At 42.3% G+C, this 12,524-nt stretch overlaps 1 protein-coding gene across 5 annotated transcripts in view; it reads right to left on the reverse strand.

The window, feature by feature from the left end:
• The window catches only part of LOC145349122 (periostin-like), a 92,289-nt gene extending 84,204 nt beyond the window's left edge, over positions 1-8,085 (reverse strand). For 4 of the 5 annotated variants that reach the window (XM_080197491.1, XM_080197490.1, XM_080197489.1 and 1 more), the window contains exons 1-2: positions 7,920-8,085; positions 7,536-7,634 (exon numbers count right to left, since the gene is read on the reverse strand). In XM_080197491.1, coding sequence (XP_080053617.1) covers positions 7,536-7,634; positions 7,920-8,038 — 218 coding nt within the window. In that variant the 5' untranslated portion in view covers positions 8,039-8,085. The remainder of the gene's footprint in view (positions 1-7,535; positions 7,635-7,919) is intronic. The other variant, XM_080197487.1, reaches the window with a different exon arrangement.
• Between the last annotated feature and the right edge of the window lie 4,439 nt (positions 8,086-12,524).

Genomic DNA, 12,524 nt, shown 5'->3' on the forward strand with positions numbered 1-12,524 from the left:
CCCTTTTTTCAAATTTCCCCCACACCCTCCATAATCTGGCTCATTTTTGGCAGGCATTAGTCGGAAAGTTCCTTGTTCCGTTTTGCTTTAACATCTATTTCCTTTGTCATCTGTTGAGCTCTAATTTGGATGCTTCATCTTTCCTCTTGATGGGACTATGTTTAGTCTGCACCTGAACTATCTTAGTCTTAAAGGCCTGCCATTCCTCATTCACAGTTTCCCTAGCTAATCTTTCATTCCTGTCCACCAGTACTGGATCCTTTCCCAAATTAATGAAATAAACTCCCTTCTAGTTGGGTATTTTTATTATTGACTTTTGTTTGTCTCCTTCTGAAACGACTTCAGAAGTCAACTGAGCCTCCATCCACTGACTCTGTCTATACTTCCCGCTGCCTCAGAAAAGCAGCAGCACAATTAAGGACCCCACGCACCCCAGACATTCTCTCTTCCACCTTCTTCCATCAGCACAAAGATATAAAAGTCTGTGGTCATGTACCAACTGACTCACGAACAGCTTCTTCCCTGCTGCCATCAGATTTTTGAATGGACTTACCTTGCACTAAGTTGATCTTTCTCCACACCTTGGCTATGACTGTAACACTACATTCTGTGCTCTCTCATTTCCTTCTCTATGAAAGGTAAGCTTTGTCTGTATACAGCACAATAAACAATACTTTCCACTGTATACTAATACACGTGACAATAATAAATCAAATCAAATTAAGCCTAATTATATTCCATATCACTGAAACAAGCTGAACTTTTCCTATCTCATTCATCTGGGATGCATTGACAGAAATGACGGTGGAATTAACTTTCAAAAAGAAGTTGGGTGAATGGCTGAAGGAAAAAGAAATTGCAAGACTATTGGGAATGAATTATGGAACAGGACCAGTTAGCTCACTCTACCCAGAGCCAGGACAGGCACAATGGGCCTCTTTCAGTGTTGCACCAATCTATGACTCCCCAGAACTAGGTCTAGCACTACTTCTATTCTCTTTGAAATAGAAATATACAGATTAAGGAAGTTCTCCTAGATGCATTTTATCAATTCTTCTCCCACTCTGCCCCATGCACCATTTTTCCCTCTCCATTTTAGGACTATTGAAATCCTACACTATTACTGCTTTATTATTTTTATATTTCTTAGAAATTAACCAACCAACTTGCTCCTCCATCCCTTTCTTGGGATTCCATTGTAAACACTCATAAATGTAATAGTTCCTTTTCTTTCCTGAACTCTAAACAAATATACTCTCCAATACACCATCGCTCAGTCGGGCTAGAATATCATCCTTGTTCAGCATTGCCACACTCACCCTGACTTTTTTCCTTTCTTGCTTGTCCTGAATGAACTGGATCCCAGAATGTTTAATTCCCACTTCTGGCTATCCAAAATCCAGGTCTGCATCATAACCATTATATCGTAACCAAAAATGGCAATTTGCAACTGGAGCTTTACCACCACTGGTATTCAAGTGGAGGTGATAGCCTAGTGGTATTATTGCTAGACTATCACTTTATTAATTCAGCTAATATTCTGGGGACCCAAGTTTGAATCAATAAAAATGAATTCAATAAAAAATATCTAGGAATTAAAAACTGATGACTGTGAAAACATTGTCAATTGTTGGAAAAGTCCACCTGGTTCTATAATGTCCTTTAGGGAAGAAAATCTGCTTCCTTTACCTGGTTTGGCCTACATATCACTCCAGAGCCACAGCAATGTAGTTGACTCACAAATGCCCTCCAAAGGCAACCAGAGATGAGTAATAAATGCTGGCCAGCCAACGACACCCATGTCCCACAAATGAATAAAGAAAAATTCAACTAGCATTGGACAGGGGCCACATCATGTGGATAAACTACCAGGTGAACCCTGGCAGATATATCTGCAACTAGGGGTGAAGGTTGGTCCTCCTTCTTGGGCATCCTGTGTTAAAAAATAGAGATGCTTGCGTTGGACTGGGGTAAACACAGCAAGAAGTTTCACAACACCAGGTTAAAGTCCAACAGGTTTATTTGTAGCAAATGCCACTAGCTTTCGGAGTGCTGCTCCTTTGTCAGGTGGATGGGAGTTCTGATCAGACCTGTTTGTGATCAGAAATGTATGTTACACAATCACAGGCAACGTGAAACTACTTCTTGGAGATGAGGGTCACACCAGGCGATCAAGATCAACTTGACCAGAATTATACTTCCAGCTTTAGGTTAAAATTGTGTTACTTCAATGTAAATTTTGTTTTCTAATTGTATTGTTAAAACCCAGTCACAAAATTTGGGTTCCAGTTAAATAACTGCTGCATTTATTGCAGGAACTGGTACCTTAATCACAGGAAGCAACTGTGTACAAAGCTGGATAAAGGCACAAGCAGAGTGTTTATAATTTAAATGCTTAGAAAAGAAGCTGGCGAAATTTCCAATCCACGAACATTTAACTGGGGCAAGGTGCATGCACACGTTTTCTTTGCAAGCCAGGTTTGCCGTCACACTGGATTTGTACTCCATGTGGTGTTCAAATAAAGGACATTGAGACTGTCTGCTTTGAGAAGAATCACTCCAACGTTTCTGGAGGTAGGTTTCACCCTGCAGTAGATTTACATTCCCCAGTTCATGTTGGTCTAAAGCCCAAATACCACTCTCATTCACTGAATACAGGAGGTCAACATCACCAAAGGCTCTGAACAATTAAGTCAAGAGAGTATTGTCAGCAATATCAGTTAACCTGTTTAAATGTTAAACATTGATGACCTGTTTAAATGTACAAATACAGTGTTAAAATAGCAGAGACTGCCATATAAACATGTTAAGCATTCATCCACTAATGTTGGCACCGGTAATATTTCCATTTAAGGATTCAGTGTGTGTGTACATATATCCATTTCAAAGACCAACTTGGATTAACTGGGGACTTATCCGGCTTCCTCAACCCAGCAACAGAACGCTCATTCGTGCCTTTATTCAGACTTTATAATGTTAAATTAAAACCTGTCGTCATGTGTGCAGAATGCTTCTCCAAGGCGGCCTTCACGACACATGACAATGCAGAGTGGCTGAGCAGAGACCAATAGCCAAGTTCTGCACACATGAGGATGGCCTCAACCAGGATCTTGGGTTCATGTCACACTATCTGTAATCCCATGACTTGCCTGGGCTTGCAAAATCTCACTAACTGTCTTGGCTGGGGACAACAAACATCTCTTTAACCAGTGCTTAATGCTCTCTCCACTCACATTGTCTGTACCTTTAAGACTTGATTACCTGTAAAGACTCGCATTCCAACCATTATTTTGTAAATTAAGTTTGTGTCTTTATATGCCCTGTTTGTGAACAGAACTTACACTTACCGATGAAAGAGCAGCACTCCGAAAGCTAGTGGCTTGTGCTACCAAGTAAGCGTGTTGGACTTTAACCTGGTGTTGTGAGAATGCTTACTGTGTTTACCAATCCCTAGCCATGCCAACTCTAGATGTATCTATGATGGAGGTGTGATCACATAATATCCAATTACATGGCATTAATATAGGGAGAAATGAATGGTCTGCTGTCAAATGTCAATTTATATTTCCTCACCTGAGTGTTGACTTTATTAGAAGTTGACTTAATTATTGTACCTCATCTGAGAACAGTTGACTGGTACTTATGAAAGAAAACATTCCTCTTCTTTGCACTGGTAACTCTCACCTTGCTCAAAGTTTACAACAAAATTGTTAAAATTATATGTGTGACTCTTACAGTTTGCCAGTTTATTATTGTTCCATCTTCCTTTTATGATCTGTAACTTTCCAGCCACTAGAAATCAGTAGCTTGCATAATCTATCATGTTTTTGAAAACTATTATGTACTTCTGGCTATAATTGCTTCAGTTACACCCAATAGACAGATGCAAAATGAGAAAATAAGTTTTTGAGATGTACTGTGGACTTTGTCCAAACCACATCACAGGTTGATTGATGTTTCTACTGGTGTTACAAAATACAGAAATGATTGCCTAGATACTGTGATGTTTGGTAAATTTAGTAAACCTTACTTGAGATGGGCATTGATACTAAGCACCAAAAGTGCAACTGGTGCCCAGGTATGAACTGGAACCCGAATGTACATTTCCCCAGGTTTGCCTGCAGTAACATTCAGAAGATTGTTCATTCTGGGAAACTCCTGAACCATCCAAAGGGATTACCAACTCTCCTCAGTCTCCGAACACTTCAAATTTAATTGTGTTCATCCTTGTTCTTAATTTGTTCCATGGCTGTGTCCAACCCTATCTCTGTAACCATCTCCACCTCTGCCACTCTCAGTTCCTCTGTTTGGGCATCAGAGAAATCATAGCAAATTTATGACACAGATGGAGATCACTCAGCCCATTGTGTTAGTGCTGGTTGATAAAGAGCTTCCGAGCCTAACCCCACCTCCCTGAGTAGGTCCAAAGCCCTACAGATCTAGTAGATATCCAGGTATTTTTTAAAATATGGTGATTGACTGAAAAGATGCTTCAGACAAAACCAGTCAGTGATTTACAAATCCCTACCACCCACTGGATGAAAGAATATTTCCATATTTCCCCTCTAATTTTTCCACCAGTTATTTGACTTCTATGCTCCCTGGTTTTTGCCATCTCTTGCTAAGTGAATAGATTAATCACTCTATCTAAGCCCCTTGTAGTTTTGTACACCTCAATCAAGGCACCCTTCAGCTACCTCTGTTTGAAAATAAAATCAACCCCAGCCTATCCAATCTTTCCCCATAGTTAACATTTCTGGAACTGACCCTCCCAATTAACATTTTCTAATTTGGCCAACATCCTCATAACTCTCCTTTGAACTCTCTCCAGTGCAATCACATACATCCTGTAATATGGGGACCAGAACTGTATGAGCACTCAAGCAGTGGTCCTACTAGTGTTGTTCTAGCATAGCCTCCATACTCTGATATTGTATGCTTCAGCTACTAAGGAAAGCATGTCAAACTGCCTTCCTTACTACCTTATCAATCTGTCCGGCTCTCTTTAAAGTTCTGTGAGTAGACAATCCATGGTAACTTATTCTTCCACACTGATCAGTATCTACCAGTTTATTGGAGATTCTTGTTACACCCCCTGAAATGCTCTCTTCCTTCCATCCCATCATTTTCAGTTATGCCTTCAGCCATGACTGTGCATTTTGGAATTCCTTCCCCAGCTCCTTCTTCACCTTGAAGACTTCCTTCATAGATCACTTCTTTAACCAAGGTTTTGGTCGCCTTCCCCGGTGTCGCCTATTTTGGTTCAAGTGCCTATTCTTGGTGATATCCCCCGCAACCCCCACATCAGTTGTTATAACTTCATGCCAGGCACTAACAGTCCTGAAATTTCCTTAAGAGTTGGTCCACCCATGCGAGAATTCTTGTCAAAGTCTTCTTTACCAGCATAACCCATCTCCTGTCATAGAGCAGCTATCAGCAAGTATTATTTTGTAATCACATCTGAAGAAAGTTCTTTTTTTAAATAGGGGAAATGAGTTTGTAAACTTGGCGAGGCAGGGGGAGTCTCCTGTCTCAGGCAGTAAATCTGCTCCGCGGTCAAATCCCACTCCAGCACTTGTTGGCTGGAGAGGAACTCACCCACTGGTGAGTGACATGGTGGCACAGTGGTTAGCACTGCTGCCTCACAACGCCAGGGACCCAGGTTCAATTCTGGCCTTGAGAGATTGGTTGGAGTTTGCACATTCCCTCCATGTCTGTGTGGGTTCCTCCAGGTGCTCTGGTTTCCTCCCACACTCCAAAGATGTGGAGGTTGGGGTGATTGGCCATGCTAAATTGCCTCTTAGTGTCAGGGGGATTAGCGGGGTAAATATGCGGGGTTACGAGGATAGGACCTGGGTGGAAATGTTGTCAACGGAGGCTTGATGGGCCGAATGGCCTCCTTCTGCACTGTAGGGATTCTGTGATTCTATTCTTCAATTCTATGATGATGGCAGTTCAGCATATATTGGAGCCAACCTCCAGCATGAATAAATCATAGAATCATGGAACGAAATGGGGAGGATTAGTGCCAGGAAGATAATCCAGCTTGAAAACCGCCTGCCAAATCCAAACACAATGGTTGATTTGATGAAGGTGGAGAGGGGTGGTTACCCAATATTGTGGTGACACCGCAAACCCCACCCCCCACCATCCCCACCATCCCCACCATCCCCAGCCCCACCATGACATTGGAAAAGCTGGAAGAGTCATCAGTTCAGCTAATTGTAATTTAGGGTCTCATCTCTTCCCCAATCTGTATCACGAGTTAAATATTGCACCTGATTTTGATTTCCCAATTTCAAAACTGCCCTTGTTAAGCCATCTACAAAGTGAACACCATCTGTTCGAGAATCATAAGATTGTTACGGCGTAGAGAGAGGCCATTTGGCCCATCATATCTGCACTGGCACCCCCAAAGAGCATTATGATTTAGTTCCATTCCTCTGCCTTTTCTCTGCACATTTCTATTTAAATAATCATCTAATCTCCTTCTGAATGCCTCGATTGCACCTACCTCCCCCACACTTCCGGGCAGTACATTCCAGACCCAAACCACTTGTTATGTGAAAAAGTTTTTTCTCACGCTTATTTCTTTTACAAAATCACTTTAAATCTGTGCCTCTCATTCTTGATTCTTTTATGAGTGGGAATGGTTTCTCCCTATCTACTCTGTTCAGCCCCCTCACGATTTGGAACATCTGTATCAAATCTCCTCTCAGCCTTGAAGGAGAATAGTCTTAACCTCACCAATCTATCCTCATCACTGAAGTTTCTCATCTCTGAGACCATTCTTGTGAACCTCTCCAATAAATTCATTATCGTCCCTATAGCGTGGTGCACAGAACAGTACACGTTATTCCAGCTGGGATCTAACTGTCTTGTTTAAGTTCAGCATAACCTCCTCGATATTGTACCCTATGCTCCTATTAAAGCCAAGAATACTATAGGCTGTATTAACTGCTCTCTCCACCTGACTATGCACATATGCATTCAGGTCCTTCTCCTGTAGCCCTTTTAAGAATTTTACCCTTATTTTGTTTTCTCTCCCCATGTTCTTCCTACCAAAATGCATCACTTCTCAGCACTGAACTTCATCTGCCACCAATCTGCCCACTCCACCACTTTGTCTACATCCTTTTGAAGTTCCTCAATTCTGCAATACTTGAAAGCCACACCTGCTAACTTTGAAACTGTCCCCCCACACACTAAGGTGGAGCTTACTAATATATATTAGGAAAAGCAGGGGTTCCAATATCAAGCCCTGGGGAACGCCACTACAGATCTTCCTCTATCCGGAAAATTATCAACTGAGAGAAGAATCGAGAAGATCAACTTTCTCATAATCAAAGTTTTTAATGTTATGGATTTAGATCGAATAAACGCAACCAATCCCATCTGTCTGCCCCAATTCCAAAGTGTGACTCAAGCAGTATGCAGCTGTCTCCAAAGGTTCAAATAGCGGATTGCTACAATCACCTGTCTGAGGTTATATTTCATCACCCTGCTCCTGACGTGAAAGCTTGCATGAAACTTACGCTTTCTTGCCGCAAACGGACTTTCGATACCAGTTCCTGCAAGTGCTGAAATATTTCTTTTTAGTCCCGGCCACTTGCTGAAGGGCGCACACATTGGGTCTGCAGACAGCAACAGAGAATCAGATGTAAAAGAGCGATTGGAACTGTATATAATAATGTTGAACAATGAATGGAATGGAGTTCAGAGGCAAGTGTATTCAATGAACCTGAAAAGTTGCAATATTAAAACTCTCCAAAGTTCATTGTAAAGTTGCTGTGCTACTTTATTGTACACAAATTCTACTATATTTTCATGCTTAGAATTTGTGTGCAATAAAATCTACATGTGGATTTCCATGCTTTGTTACTTTTCTATTAAGTTGAAAATTAAATCGATTTGCTTACCCCTTGTCCTTTGCCCTGATTCGACTGTGAGACAATATTTTGTCATAATAAGATGCTTCAGCTTGGTCAAAGTATGTTAAGACAAAGAGACTGAAGGTGCTTAAAAATAAGAGCTTCATCTTGTCGGCTGTCCCACCTTCAGCAGTAGTGGAATAGGACAGGAGCGAAACCAGCAGGCAGCTTTTATACAACAGCTGAGCCTGGAGGAGGACCAGCCCCAGGCAGACATTCCACAACACCCACCCTGAAAAAAAAAGCGAGATTAGGAAGCAAAACCGCCCGTCGATCACATCCAAAGCAATATCGTGCAGACTGCCAGACCAAACTCCCCGCAGCATGAAAGTTATCGAAGTCCCACAGCCACTAAAATAAATATAATCGCTCCAATGAATCAAGCCAGGCTCAGAATGCACACACATCTTTTTGTTTCAATTCATGAATCATAATCCAAGTGTAAATTGATTCATCAATTCTACCCTTCAGTAACAGGTTAATTACACAAACATGTTGGTCTGTGTGTGTGTGTGTGCAATGCTAACCTGCCTTAACCTAACTGTTTTTTACTGTGACCACCATTTACACTTGATGCAGGCGAATTTCAGCAGATTATTCAAGTTTCATTCTCACTCTCCTCACTTCTATTTTGTTTCCTTAACCAATGTGGAACAACTTCAGGAACGAGATACTGTGTCACCAGGAACATGTGTGAAAGTATCTGCACCCTTTTATAACTCAAAGAAATTGAATATAAATCTAATAGGGCAGAATCTGAAGATCCAGGTGACACAAAGTGAAGGTTTTGGAATAATTTTAATTCTTTGCACTCAACATCCGGCAGTCAGGGTGAGAAGTATTATCAGTGTAACACATTAGAATAAAAATCTTGTCATTTCTGCTCTTGCGCGCCTTAATCAAATATTAACTTTCATTTTTGGATTTTCCAAAGGATTCATTTGCCTCTGCGAAATATTTTGGATGTGTTCTTACATTGAAGATGTCACAGAAGTGTTAGTTTAGATGTTATTTTAAAAACTTGGTGAAATTGTGTTGATTTCCTTGACAGTCTAATCGTGGTTGTAATTGTGAGAACTTTCATCTCCAAAGTTTGAATCTGTCGCCCTCTACTGGTTGAGCATAGAACATAGAATGGTACAGCACAGTACAGGCCCTTCGGCCCTCAATGTTGTGCCCAGCTATGTCTAAACTAAAGATCAAGCTATCCCATTCCCTATTATTCTGGTGTGCTCCATGTGCCTATCCAATAACTGCTTGAAAGTTCCTAAAGTGTCCGACTCCACTATCACAACAGGCAGTGCATTCCATACCCCAACCACTGAGTGAAGAATCTACCTCAGACATCCCTCCTATATCTCCCACCAGTTATGCCCCCTAGTAACAGCTACATCCACCCGAGGAAATAGTCTCTGCACGTCCACTCTATCTATCCCCCTCATCATCTTATAAACCTCTATTAAGTCGCCTCTCATCCCCCTCCGCTCTAAAGCGAAAAGCCCCAGCTCCCTCAACCTTTCCTCATAAGACCTACCCTCCAAGCCAGACAGCATCCTGGTAAATCTCCTCTGCACTCTCTCCAATGCTTCCACATCCTTCTTATAGTGAGGTGACCAGAACTGAACACAATATTCCAAATGTGGCCTCACCAACGTCCGGTATAGTTGCAGCATAACCCACTGCTCTTAACCTCAATCCCCTGTTAATAAACGCTAATACACTATAAGCTTTCTTCACGGCTCTATGCTAAGCTATGCTAAAAACTTGCTCTCAGACAACAATGAACATTTCACACTGTGGTTTTATTTAATTATTAGTGTCAGCTTACATGAACACTGCAATGAAGTTACACTCCAGTGCCTGTTCGGGTACACTGAGGGAAAATTTAGCATGGCCAAGCCAAGTAGCCAGCACTGTTACTTTTGAACTGTGAGAGGAAATTGGAGCACCCAGAGGAAACCCATGCAGACATGGGGAGAATGTGCAGACTCTGCACAGACAGTGACCTAAGCCAGGAATCAAGCCCAAGTCTCTGGGACTGTGAATCAGCAGTGCTAACCACCATGCCACCCTTGTTCCCCAATAATGTTCTATAGAAGGGTCATATAGTCTCAAGACATTCTCTCTCCACAAATACTGCCAGACCTGCTGTGTTTGTTCAACAGTTTTGTTTGTTTGCATACCAAAAAATCTGTTCCCCTTTCAAATTAACTTTTTAAGACAGGTTAATGTATTTTCTTTGTTTAAATGGAAACCCCTAAGAACGGGGGGAGGGCGGAGTGCTGTAATATAATAGTCCAAGCTGCTTTCTTCCTGCCAAGGGCACTAATGTTACAATTTAGACAAACAGCATGATCTGGATTTAATGTGGCTCCATTGCAATAAAAAGCATGTTGTCTGGATCCACTTCGTCTCTGGAGAGGTCCAACTCAGTGTCCCCGTGGTGGCAAAATCCTCCTCTGGTTTACTCAGTGGGCAGAATGAGCTGATGTGGAATTTCTGCAGTAGGATGTCAGTTAGGCAAACATGTATATATGGAAACATATGTAGAAAATAGCAGCAGGAGTTGGCCATTCAGCCCTTTGTACCTGCTCCATCATTCATTATGATAATCAAATTCAGTGTCCTGTACCTGTGTCCCCCCCATATTCCTTTTGCCTCAAGAGTTATATCTATAAAAGCAAACAAATGGTGGGGGTTGAGCCATTAAATAGGAGCCATGCGACGCTCCCATGCTTTCTGGGTTTGCCAGCAGCCTCTTGGGGAGGTGCCTCAATTGGTTCCCGATCAAAGGACCTGGCATCCCAAGAGGGAAGGTGTTGCACTAAAAGCCACCCTTGTCCTAGCCTCCAACTCCCCTGTCACTCTCCTGCCAATCCCATTCCACCCTCACTCACTTTTAGCCTGAGCCTCTGGTGGGTGTACTGTTGTCAGTCACCACTGCTCCGGGTGGCGCTAACGAGCAATGGAAAGCTGCTAGTCTCTGATTAGCCGGCAGCTTTCCCCGGGCAGAATTTCCACTGCCAAATTCCCAAGTCCTGGTTGGCAGGGAGGGTGTGATGGGGGTGGTGGTGGTGGTGGGTAGCTGCAGGGAATGGTGATTACTCAAATATCCAACTTGATAATCTCTGGCCTTCCCCCATGGAACTGATGGAGATCTCCGGTTCAGCCTGACTAAATGCAACCCCATCTCAACTGCCAAGGCAACGAATCACAATTTAACCTGGATTGTTCCCATCTGCTGCCAGAGTGAATACATTTGCTGTCTGTTGAATTCCATGATGAAGTATTAAAGTGGCACAAACTCTTGTGTCACATTCCAAACATTATGGCAAGATTTTAGAGTCTGTTAGTAAAGGTGCGATTGCAGAGTACTTGGAAGTGCATGATAAAGTAGGAGTGAGTCAGCAAGGCTTCGTCAAGGGCAGGTCATGCCTGACAAATCTGTTAGAGTTCTTTGAAGAGGTAACAAGGAAGTTAGATAAAGGAGAACTAGTGGATGTGATTTATTTAGATTTCCAGAAGGCCTTTGACAAGGTGCCACATAGGAGACTGTTAAATAAGCTAAGTGCCCATGGTGTTAAGGGCAAGATCCTGGCATGGCTAGAGGATTGGCTGACTGGCAGAAGGGATAAAGGGGTCTTTTTCAGGATGGCAGCCGGTGAGTAGTGGTGTGCCTCAGGGGTCAGTGCTGGGACCACAACTTTTCACAATACACATTAACGATTTGGAGGAAGGAGCTGAAGGCACTGTTGCTAAGTTTGCAGATAATACAAAAATATGTAGAGAGAGACAGGTAGTGTTGAGGAAGTGGAGGGCTGCAGAAAGAGTTGGACAGGTTAGGAGAGTGGGCAAAGAAGTGGCAGGTGGAATACAATGTGGAAAAGTGTGAGGTTATGCACTTTGGAAGGAGGAATGGAATCATTGACTATTTTCTAAATGGGGAAATGTTTAGAAAATCAGAAACACAAAGGGACTTGGGAGTCATTGTTCAAGATTCTCTTAAGGTTAATGTGCAGTTAGGAAGGCAAATGCAATGTTAGCATTCATGTTGAGAGAGCTAGAATGTAAGAGCAGGGATGTACTTCTGAGTCTGTACAAGGCTCTGGTCAGTCCCCATTTGGAATATTGTGAGTAGTTTTGGGTCTCATATCTAAGGAATGATGTGCTGGCCTTGGAAGGGGTCCAGAAGATGTTCACAAGAATGATCCCTGGAATGAAGAGCTTTTTGTATGAGGAATGGTTGAGAATTATGGGTTTGTACTCATTGGAGTTTAGAAGAATGAGGGGAGATCTTGTTGAAACTTACAAGATACTGCGAGGCCTGGATAGAGTGGACACAGAGAAGATATTTCCACTCATAGGAAAAACTAGAATCAGAGGACCCAGCCTCAGGCTAAAGGGATGGTTCTTTAAAACAGAGATGAAGAGGAATTTTTTCACCAGAGAGTGATGAATCTGTGGAACTCTTTGCTGCAGAAGGCTGTGGAGACCAGGTCATTGAGTATCTTTAAGGCCTTTAATAACCTTGAGATAGATAGGTTCTTGATTAATAAGGGGATCAGGCATTATGGGGAAAAGGCAGGAGAATGG

This window comes from Carcharhinus amblyrhynchos, chromosome 10 (genome assembly GCF_965287045.1).
Source record: "Carcharhinus amblyrhynchos chromosome 10, sCarAmb.v2.hapA, whole genome shotgun sequence".
Taxonomy (NCBI): Eukaryota; Metazoa; Chordata; class Chondrichthyes; order Carcharhiniformes; family Carcharhinidae; genus Carcharhinus; species Carcharhinus amblyrhynchos.